Consider the following 24,086-nt stretch of genomic DNA (forward strand, 5'->3'; position numbering starts at 1 on the left):
TTTAAGTACTTTCGATATTTCAAATACATGAACCTATTTAATTGGACACTAAATTCTAAAAATCTTGCGAAATGTAACAACTAAAAATGGTAAAGATTGGAATTTACACTTCAAATTATTATCATGTATTACTCTCTCTCAGTTTTAAAATAGTTGACTTTTATTGATTTAACATTTTTGGAAAATATTTATTAGAAATTTGTTTTATTAAATTAGTATTATATTAATTATGTTTTGAAAATATATAGTATTTCATATTTGAGTATATATTTTATGTAATCATTTAATAATATGCATAGTATTGAACGAACATGATAAACTTCTTTTGATTTTCTAAATTGAACAAGTAAATTGTTGAGCAACTTTTTTTTAGTAAGAGAGTCAAACAAATGAAATGAAGAGAGTAAACATAATAAAATTTTCGCTTAATATTTGTTAAACGTCATTTTTGGTCAAATAATGACACATAAATTTGAAACCGAAAGAGTAAATACTTATATGGTGAGTTCCTAAACTACTTACAAAAATTACGATTTACGAGGTAAACAAATTTGAATTAGTTATTTTAGGATTGTACTTTTTATTCCAATGAAATAACTCATTTCGAAATAATTTGTTTCCAATCAAACGATCCCTTAAAGCTTGTCCATTGTCCAAACAAAATTTCTAATCGGCTAATTTCTCTTTTTTGTTTTTTTGGTTTTCAATTTTCATCGGGCGTGCTGTATTCACATTAGAACCAACTAAATTCATATTCACGTCGAAATACAGAAGCGAATTTACTATTCTCCTTTTTAGTTTTTGGATTTCACTCGATATCCTGTATTCACATTTGAGTGCTACTAATTTCAGATTTACATCAGAAGTACAAAGGCGAATCTACAATTTTCCTTTTTTTTTTAGTTTTTTATTTTCACTCGGTGTCCAGAATTTATATTGTAGTCCCGATAAATCTGGATTCATATCATAGATACAAAGGCTAGTCTGCAATTCTTTTTTTTTTTTTTTCTATTTTCACCCGATATTCTGTATTCCCATTAAAGCTGACTAAATCTGAATTCACATTACACATAAGTACAAAGGCGAGTTTCAATTCTATTTATTTTAGTCCTTTTATTTCCACATGATATCGTGTATTCACATTAGAACCCGATTAAATTTAGACTCACATCATAAGTACAATCACAAGTCCGTAATTCTCCTTTTTTAGTCTTCTATTTCCACCCGATGTCCTGTATTCACATTAAAGTCGACTAAATTCTCCATTTTTTTTTTTAGTTTTTTGGTTTTCATCAAATGTCCGGTATTCATATTAGAACCCGACTAAATGCATATTAGAACCCGATTAAATATAGATTCGCATCACAAGCACAACTGCCAGTTCGCAATTCTCTTTTTTTAGTCTTTCTGTTTCTACCCAATGTTGGGTATTCACATTAAAATCGACTAATTCTCGAGCTCGACTAAATCTGAATTTGTGTCGAAAAATTTCCTTTTTTTTTTTTTTGTAATACTATATAAATACCTTTTTTGAGTTCAATTTTCCAAATTTCCCTCTTTTCAATGGACGCCATTGTTAACACAGCACTCGAAGAAATTTGCTCTAATGGTTCATCTGGTCTACATATCTCTAAATTATGGCAAAAACTCCATTCTCCAATTTCCAATTTAGGCCTTAAACTTTGTCCTAATGTCAAAAAGGCCCTCTGGTTTAACCTCATTGACATTCCGAACCTCAAATTCGAAGCCAATAATGGAGCTGTGTACAGTTGTATGGACAGTTGTGTTCGTTCGATCGACGAAAGTGAGAATTTAGACTTGAAAATTGTAGCGCCGGAGTATATGTGTGATGGATTTATTGGTGTTTATGATGTTGATGCTTCGGATGCTAAGCTTTCGATGCATGAAAGGCGTGTTCTTCGTGCTCTTGCTACTGTTAGGTTTGTGTTCGTGCTTTTTTGAGTATATATATGAATTGTTATTAGTGTTAATTGTCAGAAATACGCCTAAAGTATCGCAATTTTTGAGTTTCATGTGCGCGTTATAATATATAAATTGTTTATTAGAGTTATTGGTCAAAAACACACCTAATGTTTCCCAGTTTTTTGCATTTTATATGTGTGAGTTTCCTACCTGAACTAGTGTGCAAGTGTCTTTCTGAACTAGTGTACACGCCTAATGTATATGTGTGATGGTTTTATTGGTGTTTATGATGTTGATGCTTTGGATGCTAAGCTTTGGGGGCATGAAAGGCTGGTTCTTTGTGCTCTAGCTACTGTTAGGTTTGTGTTTGTGCTTTTTTGAGTGTATATATGAATTGTTGTTAGAGTTAATGGTCGAAAACGTGCGTAATTATCCTGATTTTGTAAGTTTCATGTGTGCCATGTTATCTGAACTATCGTATGTGAGTTTCCTATCGAATTATATATAAATTGTTTATTAGATTTATTGGTCAAAAACACACCTAATGTATTCCGGCTTCTCGCATTTTGTATGTGTGAGTTTCCTACCTGAACTATCATGTGTGTGTTAGTTTTATTGGTGTGTATGATATTGAGGCTTCTGATGCTAAGCTTTCGAAACATGAAAGGTGTGTTCTTTGTGCTCTTTCTATTGTAAGGTTTGTGTTTGTACCTTTTTCGTTTTTTTTCTTTTGAGTATATATGAATTGTTTTAGTGTTGATTGTCAAAAATACACCTAAAGTGTCGCGATTTTTTGTGTTTCATGTGTGCTATTTAACCTGAACTAGTGAAATTCGAGTCAAATGGCGTTTTTTATAGTTCAATTGATAGTTGTGTTCGTTCATTGGATGAAAGTGAGCGATTGGACTTGAAAATTGTAGCGCCGGAGTATATGTCTGATGGATTTATTGGTGTTTATGATGTTGAGGCTTCCTATGCTAAGCTTTCGATACATCTGTCCTTCGTGCTCTTGCTACTGTTAGGTTTGTGTTTGGACCTTTTTTGGGTATATAAGTGAATTGTTATTAGGGTTAAATTGATCGAAAACACGTTTGTTTTGAGTATATATGAATTTTTATTAAAGTTAAATTGATCGAAAACACGCCTAAGTTATCCTGATTTTCCGAGTTTCATGTGTGTGAGTTTCCTGCCTAAACTAGTGTACGTGCCTAATGTATATGTGATGCATATGTGTGATGGTTTTATTGGTGTTTATGATGTTGAGGCCACGGATGCTAGGCTTTCGATACATGAAAGACGTGTTCTTCGTGCTCTTGCTACTGTTAGGTTTGTGTTTGTGCTTTTTTGAATTTTTTGAATATCTATATGGATTGTTATTAGAGTTGTTGGAGTTCCACGTCGGTGGGTTAAAGGGTCCTTGGTCTCCTTATATGGTCTTGGGCAATCCTCCCCTCATGAGCTAGCTTTTGGGGTTGAGTTAGGCCCAAGATCGATTCTTTTCAAGAGTAATTGTCAAAACACAGCTAAATTATCGTGTTTTTGCCTCCCCTCATGAGCTAGCTTTTGGGGTTGAGTTAGGCCCAAGATCGATTCTTTTCAAGAGTAATTGTCAAAACACAGCTAAATTATCGTGTTTTTGTTTTGAGTTTATCTGTGCAATTTTACCTGAACTATCATGTGAAATTTGAGTTTATCTGTGCAATTTTACCTGAACTATCATGTGAAATTTGAATCGAATGATGTTGTTTATGGTTAAATGGATGGTTATGTTCGTTCGCTCATCGAAAGTGAGCGACTGGACTTGAAAATCATAGCGCTGGAGTATATGTGTGACGGTTTATCCCTATTTTTTGAGTTTCATGTGTGCGAGTTTAGCTGAACGTAGTGCACAAGTTTCTTACCCGAACTGTTGTATGCGGGTTTGAATTGTTATTAGAGTTGATTGGTAAAAGTCATACCTAAAGTACATGGGGATTGCGGCAAGGTGAAGGAAGAAACCTACCGATTTCCACTGAGACTCATGTTAGTTATGTGCCATTAAGGGCAGATGATGTCTGCATTACCTACTACTATGGTCCCAGAAATAGCAGAATCAACTGCTTGGATTCTGTGAACAGGCAGCATCCATTTTGGCTCCTAGCATCTGCTACATGATATTGTAGCATGTACATAATGTAGGATTTAATTGCAAATTTTGAGAATATCCAAAAACCTCTCGTCGTCCACTGACTAGTTAGGTTGAAGCTATGTTTCACAGACTCTCCTAAAATGTTGCGTACCCGTGTCGGATCCTTAAAAAATACACTACTTTTAGAGGATCCGACACCCAACCATCGTTATTTTTGAAGAATCCGAGCAACATAACTTTGAAGCTCGCAGTAATAGTCTCATTAACAATTGTTGTGAACTATCATGTGTGCCAGTTTCCTACCTAATTATATATGAATTTTCAATAGAGTTATTAGTCAAAAACACACCTAAAGTATCCCATTTTTCGAGTTTTATGTGTGTGAGTTTCCTACCTGAACTAGTGTGCTAGTTTCCTACTTAATTATATATGATGAATTGCTATTAGAGTTAATGGTTGAAAGCACGCCTAAATTATCCCAGTTTTTCGAGTTTTACATGTGCGAGGTCCTACAAGAACTTGTGTGCGAGTTTCTTACCTGAACTATTGTATGCTAGTTTTTTACCTAATTATATGTGAATAGTTATAAGAGTTCATGGTTGAAAACACACCTAAGGTATCCCGGGTGGTATTTGTCTGCCAGGATTTAAACCTTGGTCCCCAGATTTGTACACACTTTATTGATCTGTAGGACATAACCTTGGTTGCATGCTATGGGAAAAAGATACTAGGTTTACTAGTAATGGAAGTAGCTTATTTGCTTACTAAATTCTCTTAACTTTGACTGAGTTTCAGAGGAAAAGGAATCGCTCAAAATGAGCTTGGCAAAGACTTTAAGATCAAAGGGAACGATATGTTCTACATAGTGAGGAAGCTTGAAAAACGAGGATTGATTGTTAGACAGCCAACAATCCTTAGGATAAGAGACATGGCTGGAGAAGGAAAAGGACCAGTTTCCACCAATATGCTCTATTTATCCCGCTACGCGAAGAATTTGGGTAGTCAACAAAGGCTTGAGATAACCAAGGGGGTTAATTCCTTGGAGGATAGTGAGATCACTGATGGTGAAGGTGAAAATAGTTTTGCTGTTGCTGAGGAATCTCTTGATGTAGATTTGTGCATAAATGATTTTCTTCCGGAACTAGAAGCTGTCTGTGATAAGCTTGAAAAGGCTGAGGGAAAGGTTGGTTTTTGATGTTGTATCTATCTGGCTTTTCGATGTACTCTATTGCTGATTCATTGATTTGTTTTCATTTATGAAGGTCCTTGCAATGGCTGACATCAAGCCAGAACTTGGTTATCAAGGGAGGCGTGGGCATAGGAGATGGAGATATGTACGCTCATCCTTTTTAATAATTTGTATCGGCAGTATATTGCAACTCATAATCCCATCTCATGCATCATATTTAATCCAAATCTTTCACCCCTAGATTCTCAAGAAGCTGAAGGAGGCTCAAGTGGTGAAGGAGGACGATGTCATAGTAGATGGGAAGGTCAGTGAGAATTACTGACTTATAAGTAGCAACTGTTGTGGATTTTATCTAGTACAATTTTTCATTTCCATACAAGTATTTAAGACACCTTGGAAGTGGTGATGGTTCCAGTGCATATACTCCCATTTTCTTCTATTGTTTCTCGTTTTCCTTTATGGACTTAGGTCCAATGGCAGTTATATTCTTTCTAATATTTTTTCCTATTGGAATCATGGAATGAACATCTTTGTCCCGAATCACTGAAAATTGGTCAAATTGCACTAGCTTTCTGAACAAATCCAATCTAGCAGGAATGCAGTTCAATTTTTGTTGATTATTTGTGCTAGATTTCTTTTTTGTTTGGTTGGTGTTTAACCAACTTTGTCTGTTGCAGTAAAGAATATTTTTGACTAGATCTTCTGCAGCTGTTTAATCCAACTTGTACCTATAGGGCAGGAGATTCTTGACTTTTAACTTAAAGCAATTCCGATAACTGATAAAGCGAGAGAAGCTTAAATCTCTACATAACACTTTGACGATCGTATAGTATTACGGCTACAGCATGATTGATGGCTGTACTTCAACAAAAAAATTTGTTTTGTATAAATGCTAGCTGGACAATCTGCAGCCTAGGAATTTGGACTTTGGCAAGTAATTGCTTGTCTTATGCCACTTTGCAGGAGGTCAAGTGTCTACATCTGTTGAAGGGGTTTTCACCAAAACATTTTGAAACAATGATGAAAAAGGCCAAGAGAGGTCATATTTCGGACCTGCTTTTAGAGCTTTCTTTTGAGCATCAGATTTACGAAATGGTAGATGCTGAGGGAGATAGAGGGTTGTCCTTCAATGAGGTATTGGATATTTTCTTGTATGAGTATCGAAACTAATGCTGATGTCATTTTACTAGTGGTGATAGTAATTTATGTGTATATGCTCTTCTTCATTTCTGGTGTAACTTCACCTGATCTATAATTCGTGTCTTGGATCATATTTTTTGAATCCTTTCTCAGTTAACTTCGAACGTAAGTTGATTATGTCTTTATGATCATTTTTAGGTGCAATTTCATCAAAGCCTAATTTTTGTCTTTATGATCATTCTTCAAGCTAACACACATTTATTGTTGGATTCATTTATTTGTGTGTGCATTTAATTTTTCAAAATATGACTCTTAGGCGAGGGTTCCTTCATATGTGATATCAAAACTTTCCTTTCCATTATAATGTTGTTGCAGGCATGCAAAAGGCTCGGATTAAGTAATAAACAGCACTACAATCGACTCTTTGATATTATCAATAGATTCGGAATACATATGGAGCCAGAACTCATAAACAAAGCCAAGGGTTACAGACTCTGGACCCCTGGAAGCCATAATCCTGGAGCTTCACCTATCACTCTGAATAAACCAGTAGTAGCCCCTTCGGAAATTTCTGGCTGCACTCCACTTGGAACACATACAGAATTTCAAGAGAACTCAGCATTACCCAGGCAAGATGTGGATGCTTCTGTTCCTGTAGGTAATACTGAAGCTAATAGCCAAAATACAAGCACAGGAACTTTACCAAAAGTTTCTGATGGCTTGGTGCTGGATGAAAAGGATGAATCTGTCCCAGTTTGTCTGAGCAGTTCACTAGACTCTACCATCAAGGTAAGCAGTACCACTGCTGATGCAGAGTTACAGATAGTGAGTGCATCATCATCATATGTTGCGCCAACAGACGCACTAGCTCTTGCTGTGCCGGCACCTCCAAGACGCCGGTCTTATCCGAGGTATCCCTGTCTCACATTGGAAGCAACCAGTGCAAAGAGGGAGCAGTGGATACTTCAACTTCTACAGGTGCTTTTATTTGCCTATTCTTTTTAAGCCCTTCTGGCTGTTAGGATATTGCCACAGAGAAGGATAACAAATATTTTCTCTTTAATCAGGAGGAGAAGTTCCTCGTCAAATCAGATCTGTACAGACGGATTCAGGATCTTGAGAAGGAGAAGACGACAACGACAGACAGAAAGACCCTAGATCGTTGTCTGTATAAGCTCGTGCAAGGAGGACATTGTAAAATTATCGTTGCTTATGTCCCTGTTCTAACAAATTGTAACCACAGTCGTAGGATACAGGTGGTTTTGCACCCTTCAGTCTCTAGTGTATCTGCTGAAGAGATTCATGAGAGATTCAGATCTTTTGAAACATATGTCCGCACTCAATCCTTTTATCAATTGAAAAAGGGAGAGCCAATTCCTGAAATGAATGATCTCGCAAGGACACATCAAAGCATAAAATTGAACCAAGCTGAGCGAGCTGAAGCTATGCGTACAAATGGATTTGTACTGGCTAAGATGGTTCGCACAAAGATTCTTCACATCTATTTATGGGAGTATGTGAACAGTTTGCCTGACTGTGAAGATGTTTTATCATCTTTTAAACCTGGTCATGACCTGAAAAATCCGCATAGCACATGTAAATTAATTGATTTAAATGCAGCTATTAAGGCCATGACACTTGAACTGTTCTTACAAGTTGTCGGCTCTACTCAAAAGTTTGAGGATACGGTCGACAAATGTAAAAATGGGGTTTGCCTTTCTGATCTTCCTCTGCTGGAGTACAAGCATCTGATGGATATCCAAGCGACTGGACGACTATCATCGTTGATTGATATTTTACGACGTTTGAAGGTACAATGAATTTTACTTTGAAACTTTAGATTGTTGATGCTTGGTACGGTGTGATTTCTGGACAAGGCTTCCCCTAAATGTTAGGTTCTTAAAGGCTGTAGGAACTATTAAAACAGGAGTGTTGCTATTGGAAGAGGAGTTCATTGATTCATGCTTTCTCCAAAAGAGAATTTTTCTTCTATATACATGCACTATTTCCAAAGGAGTGTAAAATGTTATCCAACTGTTCAACTGGAGTTCACTTTCAATCTGAATTATCCACTAGATATTAGTGCTTTTCAATAAAGAGAGCATAATGTAGTACATGCAATTCAGTCACCAATATCTCTTGATTAATTCATAAATTATCTAAGGGAGAATCTTGATGAGAGGGAAAATTGTTTTGTTTTGAGTGAAATTTGCTCTCCTTGCAACTTCTCAGCGACTTTTTTTTCCCGTTATTTCTAATTTATAAAGGGGATCTTTTCCGATTTAAAAAAAGGTATCTTCCAGAATATTTAGAGCCTGCGATGTGGTAGTTTTTGTAGTCGAAATCTGTTTGAGACACTTGTGGGGCAGCTAATAGGTATTGAGTTTCGGGATTAATATTTCTTGTGATGCTTTAAGTTTGGTGTTATGTGGTATACCCCCTCTCTCCAACAAAGAAAGGAACACGATAGAAAGAGAGAAATTATAATTGGTGATAACTGCCTGACAACGTATCTCTCCTTGAGAAATACATTCTTACTGGTCATCCTGTAAGTAAATGAAATCCTAAAGCTTCAAAAACTAGTGCAAAAGTTGCCAAGCTGGTACATTCAGTCCCTGAAAGATAAAATGCTTTATATATGGGAAATCAAAACCGAGTTATGGAATTCGTTATATCGAACTCCTTCCTACTCTAGTTAGAAAGTATTAGCTGTAAGATTTTATGTTGTTTATTGATGCAAAGGTTAATTGGTCTTGTGTTTACTTATGGCAGTTGATTAGGCTTGTATGTGGTGGACATCCAGAAAACACTGCAGATCTCCCTCATACTACTCTAACTCATGTACTGGAGCTTAAACCTTACATTGAGGAACCTGTTTGTTCAGCGGGTTCATCTCATTTTTTTCATTCTTCAGATCTTCGCCCTCAAATCAGACATGATTTTGTTCTTTCAAGTAAAAAAGCGGTCGAGGAATACTGGAACACTTTAGAGTATTGCTATTCTGCTAGTGATCGTAAAGCCGCTTTGCATGCATTTCCCGGCTGTGCAGTTAATGAGGTTTAATCCTTTTTATTTTCTCTGCCTTTCAGTGACTACTTTGAATCATTTTTTTAGCATAGTGGATGTCCATGGGGAAGGCCGGACCACATTAAGTCTCTTTTATATGCAGCCTTACATTGCATTTCTACTAGAGGTTGTTATATGTCTTTTCTAAAATTGAGTATTAATCTACCGTAAGTGGTATGTTCAACTTTTAAAGGACATAATAAAGTTGCCAGTTTCCAATAAAAACTTTTAAAGGGCATAACAACTCGGGAAATGACCAAGACTTGAAAAACTTGATGCAACAAAATGCTTCAAGCCAAGAGGCCTTAATTAACCAACTTATGATGAAAGTTGTGCACTTAATAGCATGCGGAGTTCGATTGCATCCTTGAAATAGTTGAGAACGTGGGGCAATTTCTTGTTGTACTGCTATTTCTCTATAATTTGTTATTTATCATTAAAAATTGCTCCCTCTGTTCCGTTATACATTGCAGCTGGATTATGAGTTCAAATGTTACTGCAACTTGAATATTCTGCGAAGTAATGGTTTAGAGTTACCTTGATAGAGAAAACTTCTAGTTAAAGTTTGAAATTTGAATAGTGTAGTGTCTTGAATTCTTGGAAGTTGTGAAATTTTTATAGGAGTGGAATTGATGTTAAGCATTTCGCCCTAAATAAAAGTAAGGAAGAACATTTTTTCTTTGATTTGTTAAAGTGGAGGAATAAAGTGGATTGCCATGTTCCTATGCCTAGTAAAAAGAAAGATCGCCTTTTAGAACTGGCATTTGTTTATATATAGGATGACAGATGGTTAGCTTTACTTGGTTAGTTTCTTGCTCCTTTGCATATTTGATGGCCTGTTCGTGCTTAAGAACTTGCTGCTGAATGAATATTATGTTTGGAGAAATGTTGTTTTTTCATCTTCTGTTGTATTGCGTTTAGGCTATTTGTCCCTCTTGATTATTATCTTCTCAGTTTCTGTTTGTACTGAGAGAGAAGTAACCTGTTGGTTAGGTATTTCTTTTCAAATCATGGACCTCAGTCAGAGTTATGACGGCTGATCAGCGGGCTGAACTCCTTAAGCGTGTTATTAACGATGGCCCACAGAGGAAACTTTCATTCAAGGAGTGTGAGGAAATTGCTAAAGATCTGAATTTGACTTTTGAACAGGTTCCTCTGTGTTCTCTTTGCCCTCTCTGAGTTGCAATAAGAAAATTGTCTAATGAACTTCTAGGACATCTGGATGTTGAATCTGTTAAAAAGCATACTACTGTGGTTGATCATCTAACTTATCTGATTGTTAAACATTATGCGGTCATTTAGTAGCTGTTGCCTTTCATCAATTCGTTTCTTTTAATTGGATGCTAGGATTGTAGTTATGTTCTTGGCATTTGGAGAATTCATTTACACAGGAGACATCTTGGCTTTTGTTCGTTTTCAACAAAAAATGATGTTGACTCTTACTTGGCATTTTATGGCTTTGAATTGTATGTGTATTATGTTGTGATGCTGCTAACAAGTTGAAAGAAACTTCATGCTCCACATAATTTTTCCTCTTTATTCTTATTTTATTGGCTATCTGCTTCCAGTAATTTTAGAATCTGGATCCATTAGTTAGCCTAGATAAAACAGGTTGCTGAGGCACCTTTATATTGGGAAATACGTTGCTGGAGAACTGACTGATTCTAGGTTAACAATTTATTGTTGGAAACCTGACTTTCCAGATTAATGACTTGCTCGAGTTTTAGTGCATAACTGGAGTTGTTGCCATTATCTGCATGCTATTAGATGAGTATAGCTGAATTAGTTAAGTATTGGAAGGTCAAAGAGGAGAAATAACAGAAAACAACATAAAGTCGAAGATACAACCGTTACTACACTAAGGGATGGAAGGAACAGTGTTGATCTGAAAAAGGATATAGGTGAGTTTTCGGCTGATATTGTAATAACAAGAAAGAAGAGAAAGATGAGTCCCCCCAACAAAGAAAAAAAAAAGGAAGAGAGATGAGTGGCGACTGATGCTGACTTTGTAAAGTCCAGTTTTCCCTGGTATAATAAAAGGCCAATATTGTACTTAATAATTCACACTCGTGACTAGTACATGTCTCTGTTAAGGGAGCGATAATAATGCTCTTGATTATGGTTTGTGCTCATGACTTGGACGTTTGTATGATTAGGGCCACATCATTGTAAAAGAAGATACATATAAAATCATTATGTTAAAGGGCCAAAAGATTGCTTATGAGGGTCCAGGAGTAAGGATCTTTGTTGCCTCCATTTTTTTCCTACATAAGATTAATGCTAAATATGTCGCCAACAAGCAGCATGGTAGGAATCAGTTTCTGTTTGCATGTGAACAATTAACTCACTTGTGGTGCAACTTGATGATTTGAAACTTTATCCGTTATATTAGGGAGCACAGATAAATGATAATCAGTGAATGCATCAAACAACACTTAATGATCACTTTTATAGGCATGAAGAGCTAGAAGTAGTTTTCCATTAGAAATCGTCTTGATGGGGGTGCTCTCTCATGTAAATTGTAATGAGTGAAAAAATCCTTCTAGACCTTAAGAGATTCAATTTTTTTAAAAGGGGAACTCTATTTTGTTTAAGCACGTTTAATTAAATTAGTTTTTGGACGGTCACATTCTGGGGTAAGGCTCATTCTCACCTGTTGTAAAACAGAAGAAAAATGTACAGAGAACTCAGCTTGATTATTCCCTCAAGCTATTGGGGTTTAACTATGTTTACATGTCCTAAAAAGGAAAGAGAATAAAAACCTGACTGGAATAGAATAAATTAAGCTACCTGGTACCTACTATAATTACACATATTCTAGAATATATAATTCTACAAAGATTCTAACACCCGTCACTGGAAAAAAATAAGCTTTTTTCCAATACTGATCTCACATTTAATCAGCGTACAGTATGCAAGTCCTACATTTTTCAGTCAGGTGATGGTTCACTTGCAGGTCCTTCGTGTCTATCATGATAAACGACAACGTCGACTTACCAGATTTGATCGAGTTTCAGATGCTGGAGACAGAATTCAGCTGCATCAAGGTACACCTACATTATCTCCAATGAAAAGGAAAAGACCTGCAAGAAGGAAGTCTTCAAAGCATGCGGAGGCTGGTACTGAGCCTGGACAGCCCCAGGCATTAAGCCAGATAGTCAATGAGGAAGAAAGCTCTTTCCCATCTACTTCATACACACACACATGCAGTTTCGAGGGATATCACGTTCAAGATGATGTGATATCTGTTGAAGAGTCAGAATTTCCTGAAGATGATGGGGTAGGGCGTGCTTTTCTTGGTAAATATGGCTTGTCAAGGGCGAAGCCTACACGCAGTGGAAGGTTCTGTTGGACAGATGATGTAGATAGGTAAATATTATGAATTATTCCTGCATCATAAGGTCAATAATCAAATGGCTGGTCAGTGTAAACAGAATTTTCCAAAGTTCCCGATGATAATAAGATTTTTGAGCTAAAATCCTTGACATAAAATTGGTGATTTACTACAAGTTACCCTTTTCAAAAAAAAATTGGTGATTTACTGCTTCTTCCTTGATGCTTAACCCATGTTATCCTGTTACCCGGATCTATTATGATTAGGTTTATTACTTGGATTACATGAGAAACTTTATATACAGGCAACTGGTGATCGAATATGCAAGACACCGAGCTGCTCTTGGAGCAAATTTCAATCGTGTAGACTGGGGAAAGCTTCAAAATCTTCCAGCACCACCCGGTGCCTGCAGAAGAAGAATTGCATCATTGAGACGAAGTCAAGAGTTCAGAAAATCTGTTATGAGACTATGTAATGTTCTTAGTAAGCGATATGTGGATTACCTTGAGAAATCCAAAGATAAAACATTGAATCATGAGGGTCACATAGCAACGGACTGTTATTGTTTTAAACAGACCTCAAACTTCCTCTCTCAAGAGCCATGGGATAACTTTGATGAGGCAAATGTAAAATTGGCCCTGGAAGATGCCCTGCGATGCAAAAAGTTATCCAAATCAGAAACCTCGAAAGCTGCTCAACCTTTCTTTGATAACTGCTCAGATGTTAATACTGATGAAAGACATGTGAGACTCATGCTTTCTTGTCGGTTATTTCATGAATTTTCCTGTCATAAATGTGATTTACTTAGATTTAGCCTTATCATTTCAACAAAAATATCAGCAAGTTGAGGTGCCGGCACTTGCTCTAGGTTGTTTGCTGAAGTGTAGCTTATCTTGGTTTTTTGAAGAAACTGTGACTAACTCAACTTTTTTGTTTACAAGATTGTTATTTTAATTTTTCTTTTATTTGTTTGATGTTCCCCTTCTTTCAGGTTTCTTGTGGTCCTCAATCAATTTTACCAGTTTCTTGTGGCGAGTATGTTGAGGATTTTCCTGAAAAGACTGAAGATTCTGGTACACCAATAAGCTCAAATAAGATCCCTAAGAAGTATGTGAATCTCATAATTGGCGGCATCCCCATCAATAAACGATTATATGAATCAGCAGCAGTTGCTAATGCTGCGGAGCTATTTAAGCTCATCTTCCTTTGTAGCTCAAAATCTCCACTTGTGCCAACCTTGCTTGCTGAAACTTTAAGGCGCTATTCTGAGCATGATCTTTTTGCTGCTTTCAACTACCTCAGGGACAAAAAGTTTTTGGTAAATTTTGTTTTGTACTACTATGTATTTAGATGCTGGCCTTGGTACATTTCTGAATAATACTCTCTCCATGTCAACTTATGTGATGATATTTCTGTTTTGAGATGTTCAAAACATTTTACATTATTCCAGTAAGTATATTAGTCTATACGGTTTCCACAATTTTCTAAAATTCAAATTCAGCAAACTATTGAAATTTTGTACTTTGATGTGACGTAGGACTAGCTTTTCATTCATCACTTTAATAATCTTTTCGTCTACTGCTAGTATAGTATACAAGTCACATTAACGTCTTAAATTTTGTGCCGGTCAAACCCCATATATAAAAATAGGAGTATAAATCTACAGCTTGTTTTTACAAGTAATCAGTCTTCACCTATATCTGATAACTATAAACTTAAAATCAATGGAATTCACCGTCAGTTTCTTCAGTAGGTGCAACTGTTGCTACAAAGACCATCCTATGTCTTGACCTATAATTAGGAAAAGATTCGTCCTGCATCTTCTGTTTTCTCCGGCAGATATTTCCTAGGCTTAAAATTTTTCTCCTTGCAGATTGGGGGACATTCCAATAGTCCTTTTGTCCTTTCCCAAACCTTCTTGAATGGTATAGAATTTTCTCCATTCCCAAGTGATACCGGAAAAAGAGCGGCTAAGTTTGCCAGCTGGCTTTGTGAAAGAGAGAAGGAATTGATTGCTGAAGGGGTGGATCTTCCAGCAGATTTGCAGTGTGGAGATGTTTACCACCTTTTTGCTCTGCTTTCGTCAGGAGAACTATCAATTACACCATGCCTACCCGATGAAGGTGTTGGAGAGGCTGAGGACTCCCGGACATCTAAACGCAAATATGATGACAGTGAATTTTCTGACAGTGACAGGTATAAAAAGCTGAAAACTTCAATGGGTGGTGATAGTGAGACTTGCACACGCCGCGCAAAAGGTTTTCCAGGAATTAGGTTGTGCTTGAGGCACGCTACACTTTCAAGAATAAAAACTATGGATTTATTTAAAGACACTGACAATTGTACTCGCGCACCATCTGTTGAAGAGCATCAAGCCACTGATCTTGGCAGTGTCTCATTCGACTCAGATGACCAAGTAAATGAACTTAATGATAGTGGGGTCCCATATACTGCAGTTTCTCCGACTGAGTCACCGTGGCAAGCCATGACTACCTATGCTGAACGTGTTTGTTCCTTTGGTTCTTGCCTGGAACAGAACTCTCTGGTATATCCGGAAATGTTTAGATCTGTTTATTCAGCTATCCAAAGGGCTGGTGATCAAGGTTTGTGCATGAAAGATATCTCGAGGATTCTAAAGATGCAAGGTATGTAACCACAAAACTACAAGGTCTTCTAACCCTTCCATTTAGATACTCATTTGATCTATTAATTATTTTCCCAGAGAAAAAGTTTTCTGAAGCTGTCGTTGAGGTGCTAGAAGCATTTGGACGAGTTTTGAAGGTTCGTCTGAATTAACGCTTAGCAATCTTCCCTGTTCTTTGCACCATCTAATGAAGTTTCATGCACATGCTTAGAGTTAGTACTGAAAGAATTCTGTTGAAGTCCTCAGTTGTAGTTTATTTTATGTTATTTTTGTGTAATATAACACTTTTCACTCATTTACTGAATAGGAAATATTAGTAAAGGGATTGTTTTTTTAAAAAGTCTTCCTTGTAGAAAAAATAGAATCTGTTATTTCATTTGTTTATTTAAACAGATATTTGTAATGGTATTGTCAATGTGGAGTCTCTTGTGTTTGAGTGTTAGGTAGTTTTGCCTGAAACTCCTCTAGGTCTCTTCATTGTGTCTTTTACTTTTCGGTTTAGTTTGTTTGTCTAATCAGTTATGCATTGAATCTTGAGAATTTACTTCAGATGAAACTGACTAACCGCTCCTGAAAACAGATGGATATTACCTTGAAATTCTTTGTAGCCCACCAAATTTTCTTGTATTTAGAATAGTGGAATACTTTTGTATGTTTTAACATGAATATGCTGATTTTAGTTGCCAAGTGACATTAAAAGAACTGTTGTTTATTCAACTCTGACATATATCACCTGAACGTTTGTTAAGCATGATGTACAATAAGGACAAAGGATGGAAAGAAAAGAAGCTATGAGTGGGGACAGGCAAAAATGCTCTGATGACTTCCCTGATGTGTTAAGTTGGTTTAGTGATATGGATAATTATGGTAGGTTAAAAGATGAATCATGTGACTAGGAACCAACCTTGGCATAGTAGTCATAAGCATTGACTTCAAAATTCTTGTATTACTAATAGATTGCTCATCCCTTTCAGTTTGGTGAGCTAGCGTTCTTCTAAGTAAAGATTAGTATGTCTCTTGTGTTGTGGATTTATATATCATTGAGCCGTGTGTTATATTAATAAAAATGATTTACATGCTTAATTTGCTGTCGACCAGTTTCGTCACATCAAAATAATTTTGTGTGGAAGTAGCTACTATTACTCAAATAGCACCCATGACATTATGTATTAACTAAGAGTGCAGTAGATGGACCATTTGGCTTTCTATTTAACTAATCATCTAGTGGGACCACAAAATGCAGGTCAATGCTTATGACTCTGTTCGGGTGGTTGATTCTTTATATCATTCCAAGTACTTTTTGACTTCAGTGGCTGCTATTCACAAAGATACTCCATTGTTTTCTACTAAGGATTCTGAGGCTAAAATAGATGAAGAGTCTGCTACACATAATAGAGAAGATCATAAAGATGTTGAGTTGCAGAAGGAAATGCGTGGGAATTCTAGTAAGGTACACAAAGTCACAATTCTTAATTTTCCTAAAGCGGTTGCTGATCCTTCAAGTGACAAGCAAACCATCAATGAGGCCAAAGGTTGTCAGCCTACTGAAGCTAGTTCACCCACAAGAAATCACCCAGAAGAACCATATGAGCTCCGCTCTACTGGTTCGCATTTGTGTAAACCAATATTGCCTTGGCTGAATGGTGATGGTACTACTAATGAACGTGTCTACAAGGGACTTGTACGCCATGTTCTTGGCATAGTGATGCAAAATCCAGGAATAAAAGAGGTACCTCCCTTTTACTTTCACAAAAACATGGATACCTGATCATATGTGCAATTTAGAAGTATTACTTTCTAATGTTGTGCATAATGACTTGCTTCAAAATGTTAGGGACAATTGATCTTTGTCGGTTGTAGAGTAAATCAGCGAATTTCTTCTTAATTTTTGTCTGATTCTCTTGTTAATACAGTATCTTTTTTTCATTTTATCTAGTCTCTTCTTTTTTCCTACTTCAGTCATGGGCTTCTGTCCTAAAAAAAGCCATAGTCTTAGGTTCATTTGCTTCTTGTTCTTTTTCAATGTTCTCACAGAGATTTTATATCGGTTTTTTATGCTTCATGTCATATGGATTCATTTCCCTATTAATACAGCGACTCGATCATTGAATCATAGTCATTTTTTATCTTCATCTTGATCATTAATGAACACCAATTTTAACATCCATTTTTTTAGCTCGACTGTTTATGTATAATCCGTCCTTGTAGCAATATATATACACGGATACTTCTGAGCTATATTATTAGTTTCAAACTTACTACTTAATTATTGTTGCAGGATGATATTATCTGTCACATGCATGTTCTGAATCCTCAGGTATGATATTTATATCTGTTTCCTCAGACTTGTTTGTTCGATCTGTTGATAATAAGATAAATGTAACATGACGCTGGTAGCCACTTTCCATAGAAATGCTAACTGCAGTTTGTGCTTCGTTTTGTTTCCTTTCTTGTTGCTTAAACCCGACTCACTTTTTTAGGGAGGGTGTTTTTTAGTTAAAAGAAAGAAGAGAGTTTAAACCCGACTCACTTTTTTAGGGAGGGTGTTTTTTAGTTAAAAGAAAGAAGAGAGTTTAATGTTTTAGCGGTTTCACTCTTTTTTTTTTTTGATAACCGTGGCATCCGGGCCTGCTTGTGCACACCTCAACTAATTCCACGGGGTACCTGCGACCTCCCACCAGCTTGAGTGGCTTCATTGTTCTTGCCCAAGAAATTATAAAATTTCCATAATCTCTTCTCCAAGTCTCTCTCCATTAATTGTGAGCTGTTAAAATTTTTCATCTTTTCTATTATATCAATGTAGGAATTCCTCGAGGCTGCATCTAGATTAATTGCCTCGGAGTGTGTATTTGGAAGCCCTGATGTGCCTTCTTAACATAAACAAAGTTCATCTCTTTACCATACTTGTTTCTACAAGCCAGAATCTGTGAGATTGTGTGCATCCTAGGCCAGGGTCTGGATTTAAGAAGTCCAGCTATGGATTCAAACTCAATAGCTTTTCCTCAAACAGTATATTTGTGTTGAGAAATTCATTATGTACCTATATTAAATTTAGAACCCAGTTATTAACACTTGAAGTCGTCGTTCTAAAATTCAGAATCCATGAAGTTGAAATCCTGGCTGCCTCGACGCTGGCACATCTAGTATCCATTGGTTCATTTGTCCAAAATTTGCTCCAAGGGAACATAATTAGTTCTAATTTTTTGTGTATAACAAAGAAAATCATAGTCTTGTAGTAATGAAGATCTCAAAGTTTCAATAATTATTCAAATCCTTTTGCTGCCTCTCTAACTCCACGAGGTAAGGTTTGCAACTTTGCATATACCGTACCCTCTTCTGACCCCATCGTGGGATTATGCTTGTTGTCGTAGTAGTAATGTGCTATCGGTATGAGATGAAAAACTCTCTACGTTTATGAGACACTATTACCTTTTCTCGTTTGCTAAAACATTCTTGTTGTGTGTTTTAGAGCTGCAGAAGTTTGTTAAACATGATGGTCCTCGACAAAGATATCTTTGCGCGTAAGATTCGTCAGACAAGTCCAAGCAGAGCACCAACAATTCTGAGTAGTCTTCTTGGTAGCAATTTCAAAAAGGCACAGCTAATTTCAAGGGAGCATTACTTTGCAAACCCCTCTAGTACACACCTCTTGTAATGAACATATGTAGGTAGATGTTGGATCTAGTTATTTAGTTGTTTTGATCGTTTTGTTCTCCTGGTACTTGTTGGTACTTGTTTGTGACTGAGGCGTAGTAGTTGTTGTTGTCGTCGTCATCTCCTAGTGCTGATCTTTGTATAGTAATTTCTCTAGTAAAAAGTGAACAAGTTGTAGCCCGATAAGATACGGAAGAGGATGTAAATGTAATTTCACCAAGACTCGAGGTCGTTAGAAACACAAACTTCAATTCTTGGATTTGCCTTTGATTAGACATGTTCAGTTGATGAACTAATTTAGGTAAGAATCATTTAACCACAGTAAACTTTCCATTTCCATTTGTGTACAAGTAAAATGAGAAGGGGTAATTTTGTGGAAATTTTGATACACCATCCCCTATTTTGGGAGTTAATACACCCCAATTTGCAAAGGGTAAGTAAATACATTAGTATTTTGCAATTTTCATTTACTTTTCTAAAAAAATTAATTGAAATTTAACTAATTCGAATTTGCACGTTCCACACACTATATAACACTATATATGACTAATCGCCCATCCTAGATTCTCTACATTCTTAACAACCCATCTTTATTTCATTAGAGTCTGTTTAATGGCACGTTTCTCCGTTAGATAGAAAAGAAAAAGTTAATCACCAATTCAATTACAAGGTACTATCATTTCCACCTGGACAATCACCCATCCAACTTATTCGTAAGGGTGAATAGATTCTAAATATCTCATCACACCCCATATTTATAGGCCAAATTCGACTAGTAAACTCTCTCACTTGCAACCGGAAAACTGTGAATTCGAGCTAGAAAGGACCTTATTTATAGGTCAAATTCGGATGGTAAGCTCTAGGGGTGGGCGTTCGGTATTCGGTTTGGTGTTATCATAATTCGAATTCGATAATTGGTAAATGAAAGTACTTATCAAATATCATACCATTAAACTTCGGTTTGGTAATTCGGTAATCGGTAAATTAAACTTCGGTTTGGTACGGTATTTGGTAATACCATATTAAAGTTAAATTTGGTAGACTCTACTTTAGGCCAACGATAACAGTTTACTTTAGAACTGAATCAAAACACAAGATAATGTTTCTACCCTATGCCTTATGGAAACAACACTTTTTAACACTTCATCAGTAATGTTTTATAGCTCATTCATCTTCTGCTGATTTAACATAATAACTGTTTAATGCAGAAATGTCTTCGGAAGATAATAGCCACATCTGTTCCTCAAATATTTGCCTCGTAGTGACTAGTGAGTGAGTTTAAATAAAAGAATTCACTAACCCTTTCATCAAGAATAACTTATGAGATATTTAAAATCATACGACATAGTATCTTAAAATCATACAACATAGTGTCAAACCTTTTTGATTACTTAGATATAGTAAGAAATGAGTATCTCTGCATCTACTCTCCCACTGGACATAACTTAGATATACCTAAAAGTTGCATCAAGACTAGACAAGTTCAGGTTGTCTTGATAGATAAAACCAGAATGAAGAAAACGCGAGTAATATGAAACAATAACTTCATATTTGAACATGTTGTCCACTGTTACTAACAATAAAAATTTTAAAAGTGATTTTCATTTTAAAATTTTAAAATTAATATGGTATAATAAACTTTTAGGATGTGGGTTTTTTTTTTACCTTTTGTAGAATATTAATTTGGACTCATGGCCAATGAGTATAGACTATGGTCAGTTAACAATAATTTGATATTCGGTAAATACCAAATACCAAATGGTAGTGATATCTTTTACCAATCCCGAACCCAAATACCGTAATTTTAAAATTTTACTCCCAATTACCATACCAAATACCGAATACCAAATTCTTTGGTTCGATTCGGTAATTCGGTTTCTGGTATTTTATGCCCAGCCCTAGTAAGCTCTCTCACTTCCAACCTGAAAACTGTGAATTCGAGCTAGAAAGGACCCTTATTGTAGGCCAAATTCGGATGAGCTAGAAAGGATCATATTTATAAACCAAATTCGGATGATAAGCTCTCTCACTTCCAACTTAAAGACACTGAATCCGAGTTAGAAGGGAGCAAAAGAGTGGAAGCTCCTTAAAAAGAAAGTGAGAACTTTTTAGTACTAACTAGATTGCGAGTTTAAGTTATATACACCGTCTAGTTTTGTCTCAAAACTAGACAAAACTAAGCTAGTACTTTTGTTGTTGCCAAGGTTGTTTGAGCCATGAATCCAACATCCTCAATCCCCCCAAAAGCTCTATTAGAACTAAAAACAGCTCTCTTTCATGGCTTCCATTCATTCAATCAACTCAAACATATCCATGCACGTATTATTCGTTATGGCTTCATGCATAACAACTATCTCCTAAACTTACTACTAAAATTTACGTTGAACAATTTCAACCATCCGAATTATGCTCAACTTCTTTTCAACCAAGCGCGAGAACCCAACATTTATGTATACAATACTATGATACGTGGGTTGGTATCGAATAACTGTTATGAGGAAGGCATATATTATTTTTACGCGATGAGGGAGGAGGGTTTCTTCCCTGATCATTTTACGTTCCCGTTCTTGTTCAAGTGTTGTACGAGGTTGTTTGAGTTTGATTTGGGTGTTAAGGCACATGGGGTTGTTGTGAAAATGGGATATGATTGTGATGTGTTTGTGAATACTGGGTTGGTATGTTTGTATTCGAAATGTGGGTTGCTTGATGATGCTCATAAGGTGTTTGATGATATGCGTGAGGATTTGAAGAATGTTGTGTCGTGGACCGCGATTATGACGGGGTATATTGGTGTTGGGAAGTTTAGGGAAGCGATTGAGTTGTTTCGAAGGTCGTTGGAGATGGGTTCGAGGCCGGATAGTTTTAGTATCGTGAGGGTTTTGTTGGCGTGTAGTCGCGTAGGGGATGTTAGTACGGGGGAATGGATACATGGGTACGCGGTAGAGATGGGTATGGGGAGGAATGTGTTTGTGAATACGGGGTTGATAGATATGTATGGTAAATGCGGAAAGATGGTGAAAGCTCGCGAGGTTTTTGATGGGATGGTGGAGAAGGATGTTGTTTCCTGGAGCGCGATGATTCAAGGTTATGCCGCGAATGGACTTCCTAAAGAGGCGTTGGAGGTGTTCTACAGGATGCAACGAGAGGGTGTTAGACCGGATTGTTACTCGATGGTTGGTGTACTCTCTGCTTGTGCTAGGCTAGGAGCGTTAGAAGTTGGCGAATGGGCTAGTAGGTTGATGGAGAGGGATGAGTTTTTCGACAATGCTGTTTTAGGTACAGCGTTGATTGATATGTATGCTAAATGTGGGCGGATGGTATCCGCGTGGGAGATATTCAGACAAATGACGGTGAAGGATAGAGTAGTCTGGAATGCTGTTGTATTGGGTCTTGCTATGCACGGGCATGTGAAATCCGCGCTTTGTTGTTTTGGTCAAGTCGAGAAGCTTGGTCTAAAGCCTGACGGAAACACATTCATCGGTCTTCTTTGTGCTTGTACTCACGCTGGTCTTGTTGGCGATGGTCGCAAGTACTTTCACAGCATGACTCACTCGTACTCCTTGGAACCAGCAATTGAACATTATGGATGCATGGTCGATCTTCTCGGCCGAGCTGGCTTACTTGATGAAGCTCACTCGCTGATTGGAACTATGCCAATGAAGGCTAATGCCGTCATTTGGGGAGCGTTGTTAAGTGGCTGCCGGTTACATCGCGATACTAAGTTGGCTGAACATGTGTTGAAACAGTTGATTCAATTGGAACCATGGAACTCTGGAAACTACGTTCTTTTGTCGAACATCTATGCATCTAACAACAAATGGGATGATTCAGAAAGAGTCAGGTCTTCTTTGAACGAGGCGCGGATGCAGAAGATTCCTGCGTATAGTTGGATCGAGATAGATGGAGTTGTTCATGAGTTTCTTGTTGGAGATACGTATCATTCCATATCAGAGAAGATATACGGGAAACTAAGTGAACTCAGCAAGGAGTTGAGAGAGGCAGGTTATGTTCCAAGAACAGAATACGTTCTATTTGACATCGAAGAGGAGGAGAAGGAGCAGTTCGTAGGCTGTCACAGTGAGAAGCTCGCGCTTGCGTTTGGCTTACTACGTACTAGACCTAGTGAAGTTATACGAATAATCAAAAATCTCCGTATCTGTGGTGATTGTCATACGTTCTTCAAGCATGTATCAAAGATATCGGAGAGAGAAATCATCTTGCGCGATAATAACCGGTTCCATTGTTTCCTTAAAGGTTCATGCTCATGTGGAGATTACTGGTAAGAGGAGCAACATTATAAGAAGGGCAGCCTGGTGCAGGAAGCATTCCGCGTTCATGCAGAGTCAGGGAAGGGCTGCACCCTAAGGCGCATGATGTGCTTAGCATCAGTCCACGACTTGAACATGTGACCTACCTCCAGGTCACTCGGAGACAACCTTACCGCTGCTCCAAGTTCGGGTTCAGATGGATTTCTCAGTATAAAGAGGAACACAATTGTATTTTTTGCAACCTTTTGGCACATTGCTAATACTAATCCTTACATCTTTCTTGTACTGGATGTTGTTATATTAATAATATATATGAAGAATTTCAAAATTATTATCTAGTTTTTGAAGGCAGACAATATCTAGTCTCCTCTGCAACACCCCCGAACCCCTTTGATCGGTAAGTTTGCTTCAAACATCTTGTGCGAAAGAGCCACGTGTTGACTACACATTACACAATGACATGTCGAAGCAAGCATGTAAATTGGTTCATTCACTACACAAACAACAACATATCCAGTGAAAACGCACAAATGGAGTATGGGGAAGGTAGTATAAACAAACCTTACCACTACCTCGCGGAGATAGAAAGGCTGTTTCCGGAGGACAAATTCACTATATATTGCTTTAGGCAATAACCAGCTCCTGCAAACGGATAGCTACATTTGAAGCAGAAAAAAGACATCTCTCTGTACAGAAGTCGCTAATGTGCTTCAGAATGTGTTAGCTACAGTATCATTTGT

General features: G+C 37.0%; 2 protein-coding genes across 3 annotated transcripts; both read left to right on the forward strand.

Annotated features, from left to right (window-relative positions):
- Positions 1–1,356: 1,356 nt before the first annotated feature.
- On the forward strand, positions 1,357–19,383 carry LOC107843239. Of its 2 annotated transcripts, none has more exons than XM_016687491.2 (17): positions 1,357–1,940; positions 4,847–5,234; positions 5,314–5,385; positions 5,482–5,544; positions 6,204–6,374; positions 6,756–7,358; positions 7,448–8,191; positions 9,153–9,437; positions 10,440–10,595; positions 12,403–12,815; positions 13,085–13,523; positions 13,772–14,098; positions 14,654–15,425; positions 15,503–15,561; positions 16,668–17,153; positions 17,703–17,741; positions 18,894–19,383. In XM_016687491.2, the coding sequence occupies exons 1-17, from the start codon at positions 1,564–1,566 to the stop codon at positions 19,077–19,079; spliced, it is 5,580 nt and encodes a 1,859-aa protein (XP_016542977.2). In that variant the 5' UTR covers positions 1,357–1,563; the 3' UTR covers positions 19,080–19,383. The 2 variants fall into 2 exon arrangements, with proteins under 2 accessions (XP_016542977.2, XP_047251879.1); XM_047395923.1 differs by lacking the exon at positions 1,357–1,940 and adding an exon at positions 3,137–3,249.
- Positions 19,384–20,819: 1,436 nt separating this feature from the next.
- Positions 20,820–23,684, forward strand: LOC107843238 (putative pentatricopeptide repeat-containing protein At3g08820). The gene has a single exon (XM_016687490.2). It carries the CDS (start codon positions 21,295–21,297, stop codon positions 23,359–23,361), a length of 2,067 nt encoding a protein of 688 aa, XP_016542976.2. The 5' UTR covers positions 20,820–21,294; the 3' UTR covers positions 23,362–23,684.
- The last annotated feature ends 402 nt before the right edge of the window (positions 23,685–24,086 follow it).

This window comes from Capsicum annuum, chromosome 9, assembly GCF_002878395.1.
Source record: "Capsicum annuum cultivar UCD-10X-F1 chromosome 9, UCD10Xv1.1, whole genome shotgun sequence".
NCBI classification, from domain to species: domain Eukaryota; kingdom Viridiplantae; phylum Streptophyta; class Magnoliopsida; order Solanales; family Solanaceae; genus Capsicum; species Capsicum annuum.

Coding starts and splice junctions, on each gene's coding strand:
- LOC107843238 (XM_016687490.2), top strand. CDS start 21,295: ATGAATCCAACATCCTCAATCCCCCCAAAAGCTCTATTAGAACTAAAA.
- LOC107843239 (XM_016687491.2), top strand. CDS start 1,564: ATGGACGCCATTGTTAACACAGCACTCGAAGAAATTTGCTCTAATGGT. Junction 15,426..15,502: donor GAGGATTCTAAAGATGCAAG/GTATGTAACCAC, acceptor TTATTTTCCCAG/AGAAAAAGTTTTCTGAAGCT. Junction 15,562..16,667: donor CATTTGGACGAGTTTTGAAG/GTTCGTCTGAAT, acceptor CACAAAATGCAG/GTCAATGCTTATGACTCTGT.